Source organism: Mangifera indica, chromosome 7, assembly GCF_011075055.1.
Source record: "Mangifera indica cultivar Alphonso chromosome 7, CATAS_Mindica_2.1, whole genome shotgun sequence".
NCBI classification, from domain to species: domain Eukaryota; kingdom Viridiplantae; phylum Streptophyta; class Magnoliopsida; order Sapindales; family Anacardiaceae; genus Mangifera; species Mangifera indica.
Genome location: NC_058143.1, coordinates 9,746,940 through 9,761,134, shown reverse-complemented (window position 1 = coordinate 9,761,134; position 14,195 = coordinate 9,746,940). Strand labels below are relative to the sequence as shown.

Here is a 14,195-nt window from a genome sequence, read left to right as displayed (position 1 = left end):
TTATTATTATAATATTTAAAAATTTAAAAAATGCAAAAAGCAAGTCTTGGACCATATGTTCAACCACAGCCTATTAAATTGTCAAATCAAAGGGACAAACTATCATTAACTACTAGATTGTGTTTAGGGAGACTATAAAAACCCCCTCCTTAGAGTTTGATTTGTGAACTAATTTTAGGTTTTCCAAAATTTTTTATAATTGGAGTGATTTTACTATTATATCCCCTTATTATACTAAATTTTGGATGTGTTTATTAGTTTTTTAAATTTGATATTCCATCGAATAAAATTATATATAAAAATTTATTTGTATAAATTAAATTGATAATTTATAATTAGATAATATTATTTTTTTATATTTTAAAATTACACAATCAGATAAATTACATAAACAAATTTATAATTTTATTTGAAAATTACGACATCTCAAATTTAATTATTTACTATCTATTTCTGCTTAACTTGGTTATATATATGTTCTTAATTGTAGAATTATTAATTAATTTGAATCCAAGTTGGTCTGTAAAAGTCAAGTTTTTGAGTTATAAAGAAGCTCTTATTAATGAATAAAATGAGACCAAAACTAGCCTTTACTCCCAGCCTCTGCTCCTTCTTTTCCAACACAACCACAAACTGAACAAAACAAAACAGTTGTGACAAAACTCGACTATGCTCGCTCTTCTTGTTTCTTCTCTCGAAACATGTTTAAACTTGTAGCTCTAGAAGGACAAAGTTTGTGTCTTTATTTATATAGTACATACTAGTGGTGGAGAAGGAGATGAATATTGGTGGTGGCGGCGGCGGTGGTGGTGGTGGTGGTGGGGTTGGAAGTGGGATGGGGTTAGTGGGAATGAGGTCACCGTTTACAGTTTCACAATGGCAAGAGTTGGAACATCAAGCCCTGATCTTTAAGTACATGATGGCAGGTTTGCCTGTGCCTCATGATCTTGTTCTTCCTATTCAAAAGAGTTTTGACTCCATTTCTTCACGCTTCTTTCATCACCCCACCAGTAAGCCCTCTCTTTGTTCGTTTGTTTGTTTTTTATCTTCTTCTTTTTTTTCCTTATTCTTGGGTGTGTTTGAATTAGTTTCAAGATAAAAACTTTTCAAGTTTTTCAGATGGAAGTTTATTTGTTTAACTTGTTCTTCTTGGCTTTTTGATAAAATGGATGTTGAAGAAATAATTAATGAGCAAGAAATGGTTATTTCTTTTTCGGTGACTTTTTCAATCTTTTCTTTTTCTTTACCTGTTGGAGCTTCTGTATAGGGATTTTATTCCCAAAAATAAAAAAATTGACAGGCAACGCCCTTTTGCCTTTGTAATTCACTCAGTTTTAACTGTTGGGGTTTTTTGGATTATACCTTGCTTGGTGAACTAAACTATATTTCGGGAGCAAAGCTTCATAAATTGGCATTTCGTGAAAACTCGTTTAAAGAAAATAAAAGTTTTACTGGTTCAATCACTTTTCTTTATTCAGAAGTTATCTGAAACTTTTCTTTCTGACTTGCTTCCTCTGACATGCATTTTATGCCTTTAAAACTCAAACCATGTGTTGTTTGAATTCCTATGGTTTTTTATAATTATTTCTTTTCGTTGTTATGATTATTGATAATTAAAGATTTATCTAATTGATGCTTGTTCTTTTTTCTTGTTCATCTTTATTCATCCATGTGATGTTGTTAATCCCGTGATGTTGAACTCTAATATTACTTTTAGCATGGTTTATGTATTCAAACTCTGAAACTGTTGTCTGCGAAGAATAAAAAACGTTCATTTACAGTCCGTTATCCATGTTTCTTTGTTTCTAATCATGCATTATTATACTCTGAAGAAGCATAGTGTCAAACTTTATCTTATACTTGTTACATTTGTAATGAAAACTAAAATGCATGTGACATTTTCATAATTTTGCAGTGGGTTATTGTTCCTTCTATGGAAAAAAGGTTGATCCTGAGCCGGGGCGATGCAGGAGAACTGATGGCAAAAAATGGCGGTGCTCCAAAGACGCATACCCAGACTCAAAGTACTGTGAGCGCCACATGCACCGAGGCCGCAACCGTTCAAGAAAGCCTGTGGAATCACATACCCTTACACAGTCATTGTCCACCGTGTCATCGCTGACTGTCACTGAAAGCAGCAGTGGGACTGGAAGCTCCCAGAATGTTCCATTACATGCCTTTAGTGATATCCAAGTCAGTGGTTCTGGAACTAATCCGTCCCATTATCAAGTAGAGTCTATCTCTTATGGAATCCCAAATAAAGATTGCAGGTATAGTATTTTTTGAAAAGAATATAACCATAAAGTGCTTTTGACATATTTAGTTTCTTGACAGTTAAACATTGTCGGTAAAGAATGAGTCTTCCATTAAATGAAAGAATAATTTTCCACTTATTAAGTTCATACACTCTTTTGTTTCATGGTTATGTTAAACGTTTGCTATGATGATAATTTTTTAAGAAACCGATGGTTTGACAGTTATTTACATTCTATTTTCATTAGGTTTTGCTTAAATGATTTTTTCCAAGATTACTTTGTTGCTAGTTATTTATTTATTTTCTTTTTGTGCTATTCATATGCTTTGTTATATGAATTCCACTTACTTTTAGCTGTCATAGCTATTGTTAGAGCCATGGATTATTGGGCCCATTCCAATGTTCTGTGGTAGTGGCAAAATTGCAGATTCCTGCCATGTAAGTGACTTCCCAAGTTTCTGTTCTTCTCAGGGTTCTCGGGCCCTGGTGTCTTTAAAGATGGATAGTGAGATCAGTAGTTTTCTAACATAATTTTTCTTCACTGACAGGCTTTCTCTTTGGTCTGCTTCTTTGCCTTATGTTTTCTGTGTGAATTTTGTCTCAGAAATCTGACAACCATTAGGAATTGCCCTGGTCATGCATATAAGTGGATAAATGTGAATTCTATCAAGTATCTGTCAGGTGTTTAAGATGGGGTAGCTAATATTTCCTGAATTCTATTCAGTTACCGTGAAGTTGGAAGCAGGGGCAGGGAAGTTGAAGGGGATGAATGGACTTGTCTTTATCTTCACAAGTTTCATAAAAATGAAAACTTTATTATTGTCCTAGCATCCTGAACCAGCTAACTAAACAGACCACTTAACTTGTTCAATCATATTGTTCTCAGGAATTAATTTTTCAAATTGTAGTGGTTAAAATTGTTGCTGATCTATTCATTGCTGGGCCCATTGATGAGAGTGATTGCAGTTATATATGTCTGAAGACTCCTGTGTGTGTAACTTACACATTGCATGAACTTTGTAATTCTATCAAGGCTCAGGCTTCTGGGCCCTGATGTCCACAAGGATAGTCGTCAAAGCCGTTGTTTTCGTAGACTGTTTATCTTTTTTTTTTTCAGTCTTCTTTTTGTCTACTCCTTTGATTTGTGTTTCCTTTGTTAGATTCATGGCAGAAATCTGACAGTTATTCTGTCCTTATTGACCCTCAGCCCTTTCTGTCAAAAGGCAAGATTGCAAAGATATACTCAGTGGTTTTACAGAAATGTAAATGTTAATTGAGCGAATTATTGCATGTAAACTTCCAAAAGAAGAAAAACATATAATCTTATAGATTACTGTACAGAAGCAGAACACTCGCTATCCAGAGACTGGACATGACCCTCAATTTCTTGATTAACTACTATTTCAGTTAGTTTTGGAAGCCTTAAAATTACATATGCACCTATGTGCGTATTCTTGCAGTTCTCCACCAGGTTAAAACTTTTTATTGTCATTTTTCTTACAGCTTTGCCATGGAGCACATTGTCTTAGTGCATAAATGAATTAGAGCAGGAAAATTTTTAATTGAATACTTGACATCCTTAGCTCAACACAAGATTCTATTCTTCACCTGGACTTTCTTTCTATCTATGTCAAAAGTCTTCTAGACTCTCAAATGCTGTTTAAGCTACTGTTTATCACTCTACTGTAGATTCTGCATATTTTTTAAAGGACCAGATTCACGTAATCTTTTAATCACCAAATAAAGTTGAGTCATGAATTCATATCACAATTTTCTCAATTCCAAACCAGCTGAGTAAACAGTTATTAAAAACTTTTCTATGTTATTATAGTGTTCATAATCTTATACTTTGAAAGATTTATCTATCTTGATATTTCATATGGTATTTGCATGTGCAAGATCTTTTCATCTGTGTTCTTGTTGTTTGAATTCTAAAAATTGACTTAACTCCCTCTCATTCGTACTTTTTTACTTCTGTGGCCAGTCCATTAATCATGTCTAAGCCTTCTATTCATAGCCATCTAGAGTAAGTGTCTGGAATGTTTTCAGTCAGTTATTAATGACCTCCTTATCTAACAGCATTGTTCACTCCCTGGTGTTGGTCAAATTTGGATTAAGAAACACATTATATGCACAAAACAACCATTGTTTAAGAAACAAATTCAGCTTCTGAGTCTAAAACTGTGATCTGTTACTTTGTGGTGATGCTAACATATAGGTACCTTCAAGGAGTGCTTAAACCTGAAGTTGGGGAGCATAGTTTCTTCTCTGAAGCTTCTGGAAGCAATAGAGGTATCCAGATGGACTCACGGCTAGATAACACATGGCCTCTGATGCAATCTAGAGTCACCACACTTCCCCAGTCAAGAGCAAGCAACACATCCATCTTGCAAAGTGATTATTCTCAGCATCCATTTTTCTGCAGCGAATTCACTGCTGGAGAGCATATAAAACAGGAGGGTCAGTCTCTTCGACCTTTCTTTGATGAGTGGCCTAAAGCCAGGGACTCATGGCCTTGTCTTGAAGATGAGCGATCCACCCAGACATCTCTCTCAACTACCCAGCTCTCGATATCCATTCCGATGTCTTCATCTGACTTCTCTGCCACACGCTCTCAATCTCCCCAAGGTGAGTTTCAAATTTGTTTACTTAACAAAAGTTGATCATCCATTTGAGTTTAGCTTGCATTATATGCAGATAATTTAGACGGCATACATTGAGAATTTCCAGAGCTATACCTGGCCACCACAAACAAGTGCTACCATGCTCACATGTGTGCTCTAAGAATTCATTGACACATTGAATCTCTGTAAAGCTCCATGTTCGTAGGATGGCTACATAGATGTTGTGTAATATTTTGCATTTGCAGGTTGAAGTGTTAGGTATGAAATAAAACAAACAAACTGTAGCAGGTATTTGTGAAGTTAAAAACTTTAAATTGTATTGAATGAAAGAGTAACAAGTTGGTTTGTGAATAAAGTTTTTGGCTTGTTTCATTTAGATGATAGACATTGATTGAGTACATAGGACTACATATCATTGAAAAGTTATTATGAGCAGGCTGTTGCTGTTGAGTATTCCATACACAATGTTTTGGAATCTCAAAAAGCATTGTAAGGGACATGCATTACTCATCATTTATCATTTATATATTATTTTCTTCCATCATTTATTATGGTATAAGTAGATGAGTTTTGTAGATACAAATATGGTATTATTGTTCTACAATATACGATACATATCTTACGATACGATATGATACTGATGAAAAATAATATGTATCGTAAAGTGTATTATAATTAATATGACACAGTTGATATATCATATCTTACGATATGTATTATAAATGTTATTTTTTAAAATAATAATATGTTATTATTTTATTATTTTATTTTTTAAAAATTATGTTGTATAATATAATATTTAATATATAATACATGAAATTAAATTTTTGAAATGTCAGATGGTAAAATATTTGGCCGTAATGGATGCCATTGGATACATTTTATAATTGAATTCAAAGCTTCGTGTCAAAGTCCAGATTGTTGAACAATTTTTCTGTCAAATGAAACTGTGTATAGGCGTCCTGCAGTCTTACATGCATTAGATCTACGTATAACCAGAGTCTGTCATACATGTGTCATATGATGATGCGGTGTACTGTCATTGGTTGATTGTAATTGCGTTGGATGATCCACGGCCAGCCACAAGTTTCTAATGCAATGAAAGTTAGAATGTCTCAGGTGGCGCTGAGGAGGGCTGAAAACCCTAATTCCCGTCCCTGTTTTGGTTGGAGACATTTCTTTGTTCCTACTTTGTCTCCAATGTGAGAATAATAGTGAACCTCCGTTTTCCTCCCATTTTTACAGAGAAATTTGTTTCATCTTCGTAAAAAAAAATTAAAGATTTTGAAAATTTTACAGGAAATCTAATATTTAAAGATTTTGAAGAAAATTGGGAATAGATGGAGATTGCGGAAAATTTATCCATTCTCATACGTTGGCGTGACAAGTTAGGAACCCAGCTTGAAACGTTTCCTTAGACTTAATATTCATCCGTCTAGGATTATTCCAGTGAACTGATGCGATTAAGAAGTCAAGGGGTACATGAGGTATCTAAAAGTAATTGGGGTTAATTAAAAGCGTACGGTTATAAATATAATTTTATAAATAAATAAGAATATATTATTATATAATTATATAATTATAAATTATAAAAATAAAATAATATTTAATTATATAATAATATATTATTATTTATATATAAAATTAAGTATATAACGTTATTATAATTTAAAATAATAGTTTTTGTATTTTGTTTTTATTTAAAAATTAATTTAAAGAAAAGTAAAGGAGATATAATAGGGTGTCGGCAAGCGTGCACATAGGGAAGTGTGAATAGGTGACGTCATCCTCGTGGGTGGGGCCAATGGGCAGCTGGAATGGTGGGGCCATCAATAAGTGGTCAGGCGTGAACAGTTGTTATTACCGTACGACTGCGTCTTTATATGTTTTCAATAATATCAGGTCAACATCTTCTCTTTCAACTGACACCTGTCAGTACAAAATATTTTAAAGAAACTTGAACTTCGAATTTAAAGGCCGTGCATTAAAGGCAAAAGCATTCTTTTTCACCCAGACTTTGGTAAAACTACAATTTTCCACCCCTATAAAAAATTTTTAATCTACACGTAATCTATTTTTATTAACAATAAAACTATATATACCAATTTTTTATACATAATTTATATACATAAATGAGATGTTATCATATGATTAGATATTTTTTTATCATATGATGACACATGTTTTAAAATCATCTAATTACATGATAACACATCATTACATATATGAATTGTGTACCAAAAATAGGTATACATAGCATTGCTCTTTTATTAATAAAAGGCCAAAGGACTATTTCCCACCCAAGGCATGTTTTTTTTTAAATTACCCCCGTTAACTTTGAAAATTCAATTTACCTATCCATGGGCTATTAAAAAAACGGTTTCAAAAATAAAATTATTATTTTATTTGTAATATCAAAAATAAATTTAAATTTTATTTTATTTTTCTCCCCAAACCCCAAAAACTAATAATTTTCCCCAACTCAAGTTTTCAAAAATAACATTTTCCCCCTAGGGTTTCCAAAATTTCGGATTAAATTTTTTGACAACTATCGATGATTTCCAGGCGACTTCTCTTCCTCTCTGACGTCTCCTCTTTCTGACCGTGCAGCGTCTTCCCCTAATAGGTGTTGTCGACGACGACGACTCTTCTTCGATGAAGACATCGTTTTCGTCTCGATAAAGAAGCATCATCTTCGTCGACGATGACGCCACACAGTGTCGAGAGATGTACAGTTGAAAGGAGGGTTTATTAGAGAGAGAGAGTGGGTGCTTAAAGATCGTCAATCGTCGTCAAAAAAATGGGATTTAAAGGTTTGAAAACCTTAAAGGGGAAATACAGTTTTAAAAACTTGAGGTGGAAAAAAATTATTAGTTTTTAGGGTTTGGAGAGAAAAATGATATGACTAACGGACTCAATTAATTTTAATTGTCTATGAGTGGATAAATAAGATTTTCAAAATTAATGGGAGTGCATTTGGAAAAAAAAGCATACCTTGGGTGGGAAATAGTCCATTGCCTTAATAAAAACCATTCGTGAGAAGGTAAGGATGTCATTTTATGGTATCATCTTTTCACACCTTTTTTTTCTCTCTACCATGATCAAACTCCAGCACCATTGTTTGCCATTTTCGTTTAATTTTTGAAGTTTTTAACCATCATTATATCATGTCACCATCACATTACATTACTATCTTATCTTTGCATCACACATCTCTCGTGTTGTGCTTAATCTTGTCGCACTCCACTAGCAACTCTCTGCACCACCACTTAACACATCTTCTCGCATCATTTTCATTGCCACATACCATCATTTCATCACTCTTTCCTTACATCTCCAACTAGAGTTCAATCCCTCATCACTCTCTTATTTCTCATTACTAGTTTTATAACTATTTGTGTTTGATATATTTTATTCTATTTAGTTCAAAAAAAGAATTTTCAATGAGAGATACTATAAAAAAAGAGTATATTTTGATAAACATACAATAATTTATTTCCCTTGGAGACATCTCGAATAGAGAAAGAAAACACTCGAGCCGACTTATCCTTCATAACGAAGAAAATCAATTTGCAAGAAAAGGATGAAGCCCTCTTAACTAGATAGTTTGGTTATTATTATTCATAACTCAAGAATACACATTAAAAAAAATACCCCCACAAATAAGTCTAAGGAAAAATTCATCCTCATTACGTTACATGAAAATTTTGTAACATAGCCTTCAGACTTTTTGGTGAGAGTAATAATCTGGAGAATTAAAAAAAAAAAAAATACATATTTGCCTTGCTTCTTAATCTTATAAGAAAGCAGTCTTCCCCACTACCAAATTTGTCAGCTTCCAATGGGTGTTTTTTAGCGACCAAAAAATGAAAAAGGGGAAGCACGGGAAAACGGTGAGGAATAAAAATGAAAAATATAAAATAATTTGAATTAAAATAAATTTGCTTGCATTACTAAAGGTGTAAGTGGTATTAATCCTATTATGATTCTAACAAAGAAATGAAAATACCCTTGGACTATTAAAACTAATGTATAAAAAGATGAAAAAATATAATTTTGGTGAAGTTTGGATCGAAAATACTCATTCGATCTTTTTTAAAATTGAAAAGTATTATAAACTCTTAACTAGTTTAAGTTTTTTTTTTTTTTTTATGATATTTCATTATTAAACTTTTGACTTAACTAGTTCAACAGTTGTAAGGTTATTCACTAGATTCGAGATTTGATTTATTCAATATAATTGGCTTTGTCTGACAAGACGATCCAGTGTGACCTTATTGTTTTTCAAACTCGGTACTAATTTGTGGCCTTAGTTTTTTTTTTTTTTTTTTGTTGTAAAATTAATACATTCAACATGTTAAGCCTTGCTTGGATTATTTAGCAAATAGTAAAGGAATGTAGTGTTTCATTTCTTCAAAGTTAAATCATACAATATTTTAGGAATAAAAATAATTCAGCTATGTGAAACGCAGTGTTGTTTAAATATGAGTGGAATGGGTATTTGCTTTAAGAATGCTTGTGGATATAATGAATAAAATGTGTGGCACAAAGTAAAAGGTTGAGCTTGAGGTTGCTTTAAGAGAAACTACAATTTATAATTCCGACAGCTGTGATTGGCCCATTTCATTAAGGGATGGTCCTCCTTCTGCACCTCCCATTTAAAGCCTTCTTAACTCTTATGTCGCTCATGCTAATGCTTTCTGTAATTTCAAAAAGTTACAAAATTTCCAAGCAAAAAGTTAGCCACAATCAGTACTAAAGTAACCATTTGGATTCATGAAAAATGGGATGTTTAGGATCTTGATTTTAGTTAAACAAACTATTTATGTTTTGAGCAATACTATGTGTACCCACTTTGGGTACACAAATGTATACACACTCATATGTGTCATCATATGATTGGTTATTATTTTATTCTTAATTCAAAATCATCCAATCACATGATGACACATATAAATGTGTACATATTTATATACCCAAAATAGATACACATAGTTTTATTGTTATGTTTTTACGTTTAATTTATTGTTTAATTGAATAAGTCAAAGTTGTTATTATTATTTTTTTATAATCAAAGAATTTATTCGTATTTATTGAACGGATAAACTTGAATATAACTACTACACTGGATAAGTTAAAGTTTGATAAGTATAAAAAGGATTCAAACCAGGACTTCATCTAAAAAATTTTAATATTCCACTAATTGCTAACCATAAAACCAAAATTATTTAAGATATTCTCTTTTATTGCATAACAATTAATTTTTAAAAATGTTATTTATATTTTGTACTATTTACACTATTTATGAGAGAAGAGAATATAAAGAAAGCGAATTGGAATGAAAATATGAATCATAATGGATTCTTGAAGTGATTTCTTTGAGCGAGCCTCTCTTTAGGTGTCAAAATGTTCTCACACAAAACTCATCCTAAATCTATATCCTTTAAAAATCTTTTGCATATGATCTTTTATAATCACTATACTCTAACAATATTCATTTCTAAAATTAATCTTCATGTAAAACAAATGTCTCCTAAGGAAGCTATTACTAAAGAATCCAACACCTACGCAAGTCACAAATCTATTGTAAAAAATAACAAAACAAATCAACGAAATCAACCCACAAATTTAAACACAAACATTGCCACTTCCAAGCACATAAAAAATAACATAAAATTAACCAAAACCAAATCCTCAAGCACAATTGAAAAAAATTGGGAAAGTCCTAAATAACACAATCAAACAAATACTCTAATGAATAAAAGTACACCACCCAAGTTTGATACCAAGCAGATTGATAATATTACTATCCAATGGTGTTTAATAAGGGGGTGTAGTGTTTAGAAACTCGCCATTTAATGGAATTTGAACCAAAGAGATACAAACTTAAGAAAATGATCTATATATGTAGAATCAAAAATTATATTATAATTCAATAGTCACTCATTGAAATTTACAACTCTAAAGACTTATATAATTTTCTTGGAACACCCTTCAAGTTTTGTAACTACATAATAACTTTTACTTAAAACTAAATACAACTTATTAGATATTCTATGCGTTATGTTGTCAAAACTCTTAATCGATCAAACTCACGGTAGTGACTAATGAAAAAAAGATAAGTATTGTTTTAGTTTGCAACCTAAAGAAAAAACCTTGATTAAAACATATTTTCTTCTAGAAGCCACAAATAGGAAATAAGGGCGAAATTTGCCTTGACTTTTGCAATCTATTGAGCGATAAATAATTGTTTCCTTTTGTTAGGGAATCACTCCTTCCAATTTCAATAATCATAATTGAAGTGTAATTACGTTTTTACTTCTTTGGGATTATGACATTACCAATTAAGTCATCAACTTCTATATGCAACCTTAACTTCCAGTAATATAAAATTTTAACAATGGAAAAGTGAAGGATGTGTCTAACCAAGTAGATACAAGTAGAGAAATACTCATAACAATTTGTGTCGGTATTACAATTCTATAAGTTTTCATATTTAGATGATAACACTATTATAGACGTAAGCTTTTGTACTTTTTTGGTTTAACACCACTCTTTAAAAGTATTGTCCTCCAAAAGGAAATACTACTTTACTTAATTGAAATGAGCATACATACACATAAAATTTAAATTAGACATATATAGCTTGTAATTCTAGTAATACCCTTTATTTGAATAAAGTGCGGAAGTGTAGAAAGGATGTTTGACTAACCATAAATCTCCATAAAAAAATAGTTTGTAGCAACAAAAATAATCCATAAATAGTCTCATACACATGAAGACTTCCTTTCGAACAACTTCATGTTTGGGTTGAGTTTTTGCTAATTTTTTATGGTTGGCTTATGATCATCTAACATGTGTATGTGATGCATGCATATGGAGTGGCTTATGCCTTCTAGGTCCTGAATGTTCTATTTGATTATCCCTTTGTGTTCTCGCAATAATCATTCTAGTTTTTCTTCCTACTAAGAATTTAGGTCAGCACTAATCATAATAAGATAAGTTAAATTAGGTCTAAGATACGCATACCTTAGCTTAGCTAGTAATGATTTTAGTTCTACTTGAGGTGCATCCTTTTTCTGTAGTTGTGGTGCATTTGTTTTTTATTTTGTTGTTGTCTATTAAAGGTCCTCGTACTTAAGTTGTGATATAGATCCTACTGGTTCAGTTGCTTTTAAATGTTATACATATACTGCTACTTCTGGATTCTCGTGCTTTGTAAAGTTCTCATGGACTAGGTAGGATTATAGTACATTTTTTAGGAAGTTGTCCTTAAATACTTCCTTCATACACTTCTCGATCACATCTATCCTATAACAATAATTCATAATGAAAGGATGCTTTGTTAGTTTAAAGACACTAAATTCTACCTTCTCTTGCCCTATTTCAAAAGTCAATTTTTCGTTCTTTACATCAATGATTGCTCTATCAGTTGCCAAAAATAGTCGTCTAAAGATTATGGAGACATAAGCGTCTTCTCATCTCTAAGACTATAAAGTTGACCTGAACATAAAATTTTCCCACTTGTATTGAGATGTTTTCCAACACTCTGTTTGAATATTTGATGGACCTTTCTACTAATTATATAGTGACTATTGTTGGTTTGAGTTCTTCTATATCTAGCATTTTTCAGATCAAAAGTCACATAAGGTTAATGCTTGCTCTAAGGTCATATAATGCTTTGTTGAAATATGCATTTTGAATCGTGGATTGTATAGAGAAACTCCTTGAATCCATTAAATTTGGCAAAAATTTGATCTAGAGTATTACACTACATTTTTCTAAAAGGATTACTCTTTCAAATTCTTCTAGTTTTCTCTTATTTGAGAGTATGTCTTTCAAAAACTTTGCATATGCAGACATTTGAGTTATTGCTTCAAGGAATGATACATTGATGTGTATTTGCTTAAATATCTCTATGAATTTACCAAACTATTGGTCTAGTTTTGTTTTATGGTATCTTTGAGGAAACGGGAGAGTAATGTGGTACTTGTTTTATCTTGAGAATTTTTCCTCTTGTTCCTTGACTACTTGTATAACATCTATTATATTTCTTTCAACGGCTGATTTTGTATGCTTATTTGAAGAGTTTTCAAATTTTTCTTATACGATTAGTTCATTGAATTATGCAAATTTTGGTTCTTCGTATGTGTTTTTACTTTTGGTAGTTATTGCCTTGCATTGTTCTCTTAGATTGATTGGTTGGCATGGTAGTTTCCCTTGATTATTGCTTAATTGCACTTTAACATTCTGTTATGTGTGGTGAGTTGTTTTATATGTTTTGTGAGATGTTTAATGACTTCCTTTTAAGCTTGTGCCTTATGATTATATACTACTTCTATAAAACTCTCCATCATTAAATGTAGACTTAATTTTTGTTCCTTTAGTGAAAGATACAAAGGTTGTGGTGGTGGATTTTCATCTTGAAGCCCTAACTGTGATGGTCTGAAATTTTAGTTTGCATTTGACTGAGTTGGTTGACTATTCCATGAGAAATTCAAATGATTCCTCCAACCTAGATTGTAGGTATTTGATTATAGGCTACCTTGTCATATCTAGTTAAAATTAACCGTGTTTGCTTGTTCCATGTTTTGTTCATTCGGGAATGGATTTAACATGCTACAATCTATGTTGGCATGTCTTTCTCTACATATCTCACAATGTAATGCGATTTTGACTACCTTCATATCCATTCTTTCTAATTTCTTATTCAAAGCGTCAAGTTTTGCATTCACCATAGTTATTTTGTCTATTTCATGAATACTTGATGTCTTTTTGGGTACTGTATCATCATTCTAGAATGAGCTATTTGTTGTCATTCTCTCAATTAGTTGTAACACATTTTCTATGGTTAATCCTATAAAAGATCCATTAGAAATGACATCTAAAATAGTTTTGATGCATTTTAGTACTTGGTTGTAGAAGGTTTGTGCCAGTATCCAATCTGAAAGGTCATGATATGGGCAATGTCTTTGTAAGTCCTTGTATCCCTCTCATACTTCTTATAGAGTTTCATCATCCCTTGTAGTAAATATGGTGATGTCATTTTTTATCTTTTTGTCTTTTTGGTTGGGAAAAATTTAGTCAAGAATGCTTGGGATAAAGCTTGTCATGTAGTGAAAGATCTTAAAAGCCTTAAATCAAGTCAAATGGTTGCTCTATCTCAAAGCAAGAAAGGAAATGGTCTCAACTTCACTGCTTCATCCAATACTCCATTTAGTTTAAAGGTGTCATATATCTGTAATGAATTTAGCTAAGTAAGCATACGAATCTTTAACTACTACTTTTTCGAGTTGTAACTACTAGATCATATGGAT

General features: G+C 31.9%; 1 protein-coding gene and 1 non-coding gene across 2 annotated transcripts; both read left to right on the top strand.

The window, feature by feature from the left end:
• The first annotated feature begins 579 nt into the window (after positions 1–579).
• On the top strand, positions 580–5,254 carry LOC123220375 (growth-regulating factor 3-like). Its single transcript, XM_044642578.1, has 4 exons — positions 580–1,010; positions 1,916–2,270; positions 4,473–4,882; positions 4,952–5,254. The coding sequence occupies exons 1-4, from the start codon at positions 779–781 to the stop codon at positions 4,972–4,974; spliced, it is 1,020 nt and encodes a 339-aa protein (XP_044498513.1). The 5' UTR covers positions 580–778; the 3' UTR covers positions 4,975–5,254.
• Positions 5,255–13,827: 8,573 nt separating this feature from the next.
• On the top strand, positions 13,828–13,934 carry LOC123222221. The gene has a single exon (XR_006503545.1). It is a non-coding gene; the product is annotated as a small nucleolar RNA R71 (small nucleolar RNA).
• Positions 13,935–14,195: the final 261 nt, after the last annotated feature.

Excerpts from the sequence above, each read along its gene's own strand:
- LOC123220375 (XM_044642578.1), top strand. The coding sequence starts at position 779 with ATGAATATTGGTGGTGGCGGCGGCGGTGGTGGTGGTGGTGGTGGGGTT. Across the intron at positions 1,011-1,915 it reads CTTCTTTCATCACCCCACCA|TGGGTTATTGTTCCTTCTAT; the intron begins GTAAGCCCTCTC and ends ATAATTTTGCAG. Across the intron at positions 4,883-4,951 it reads ACGCTCTCAATCTCCCCAAG|ATAATTTAGACGGCATACAT; the intron begins GTGAGTTTCAAA and ends CATTATATGCAG.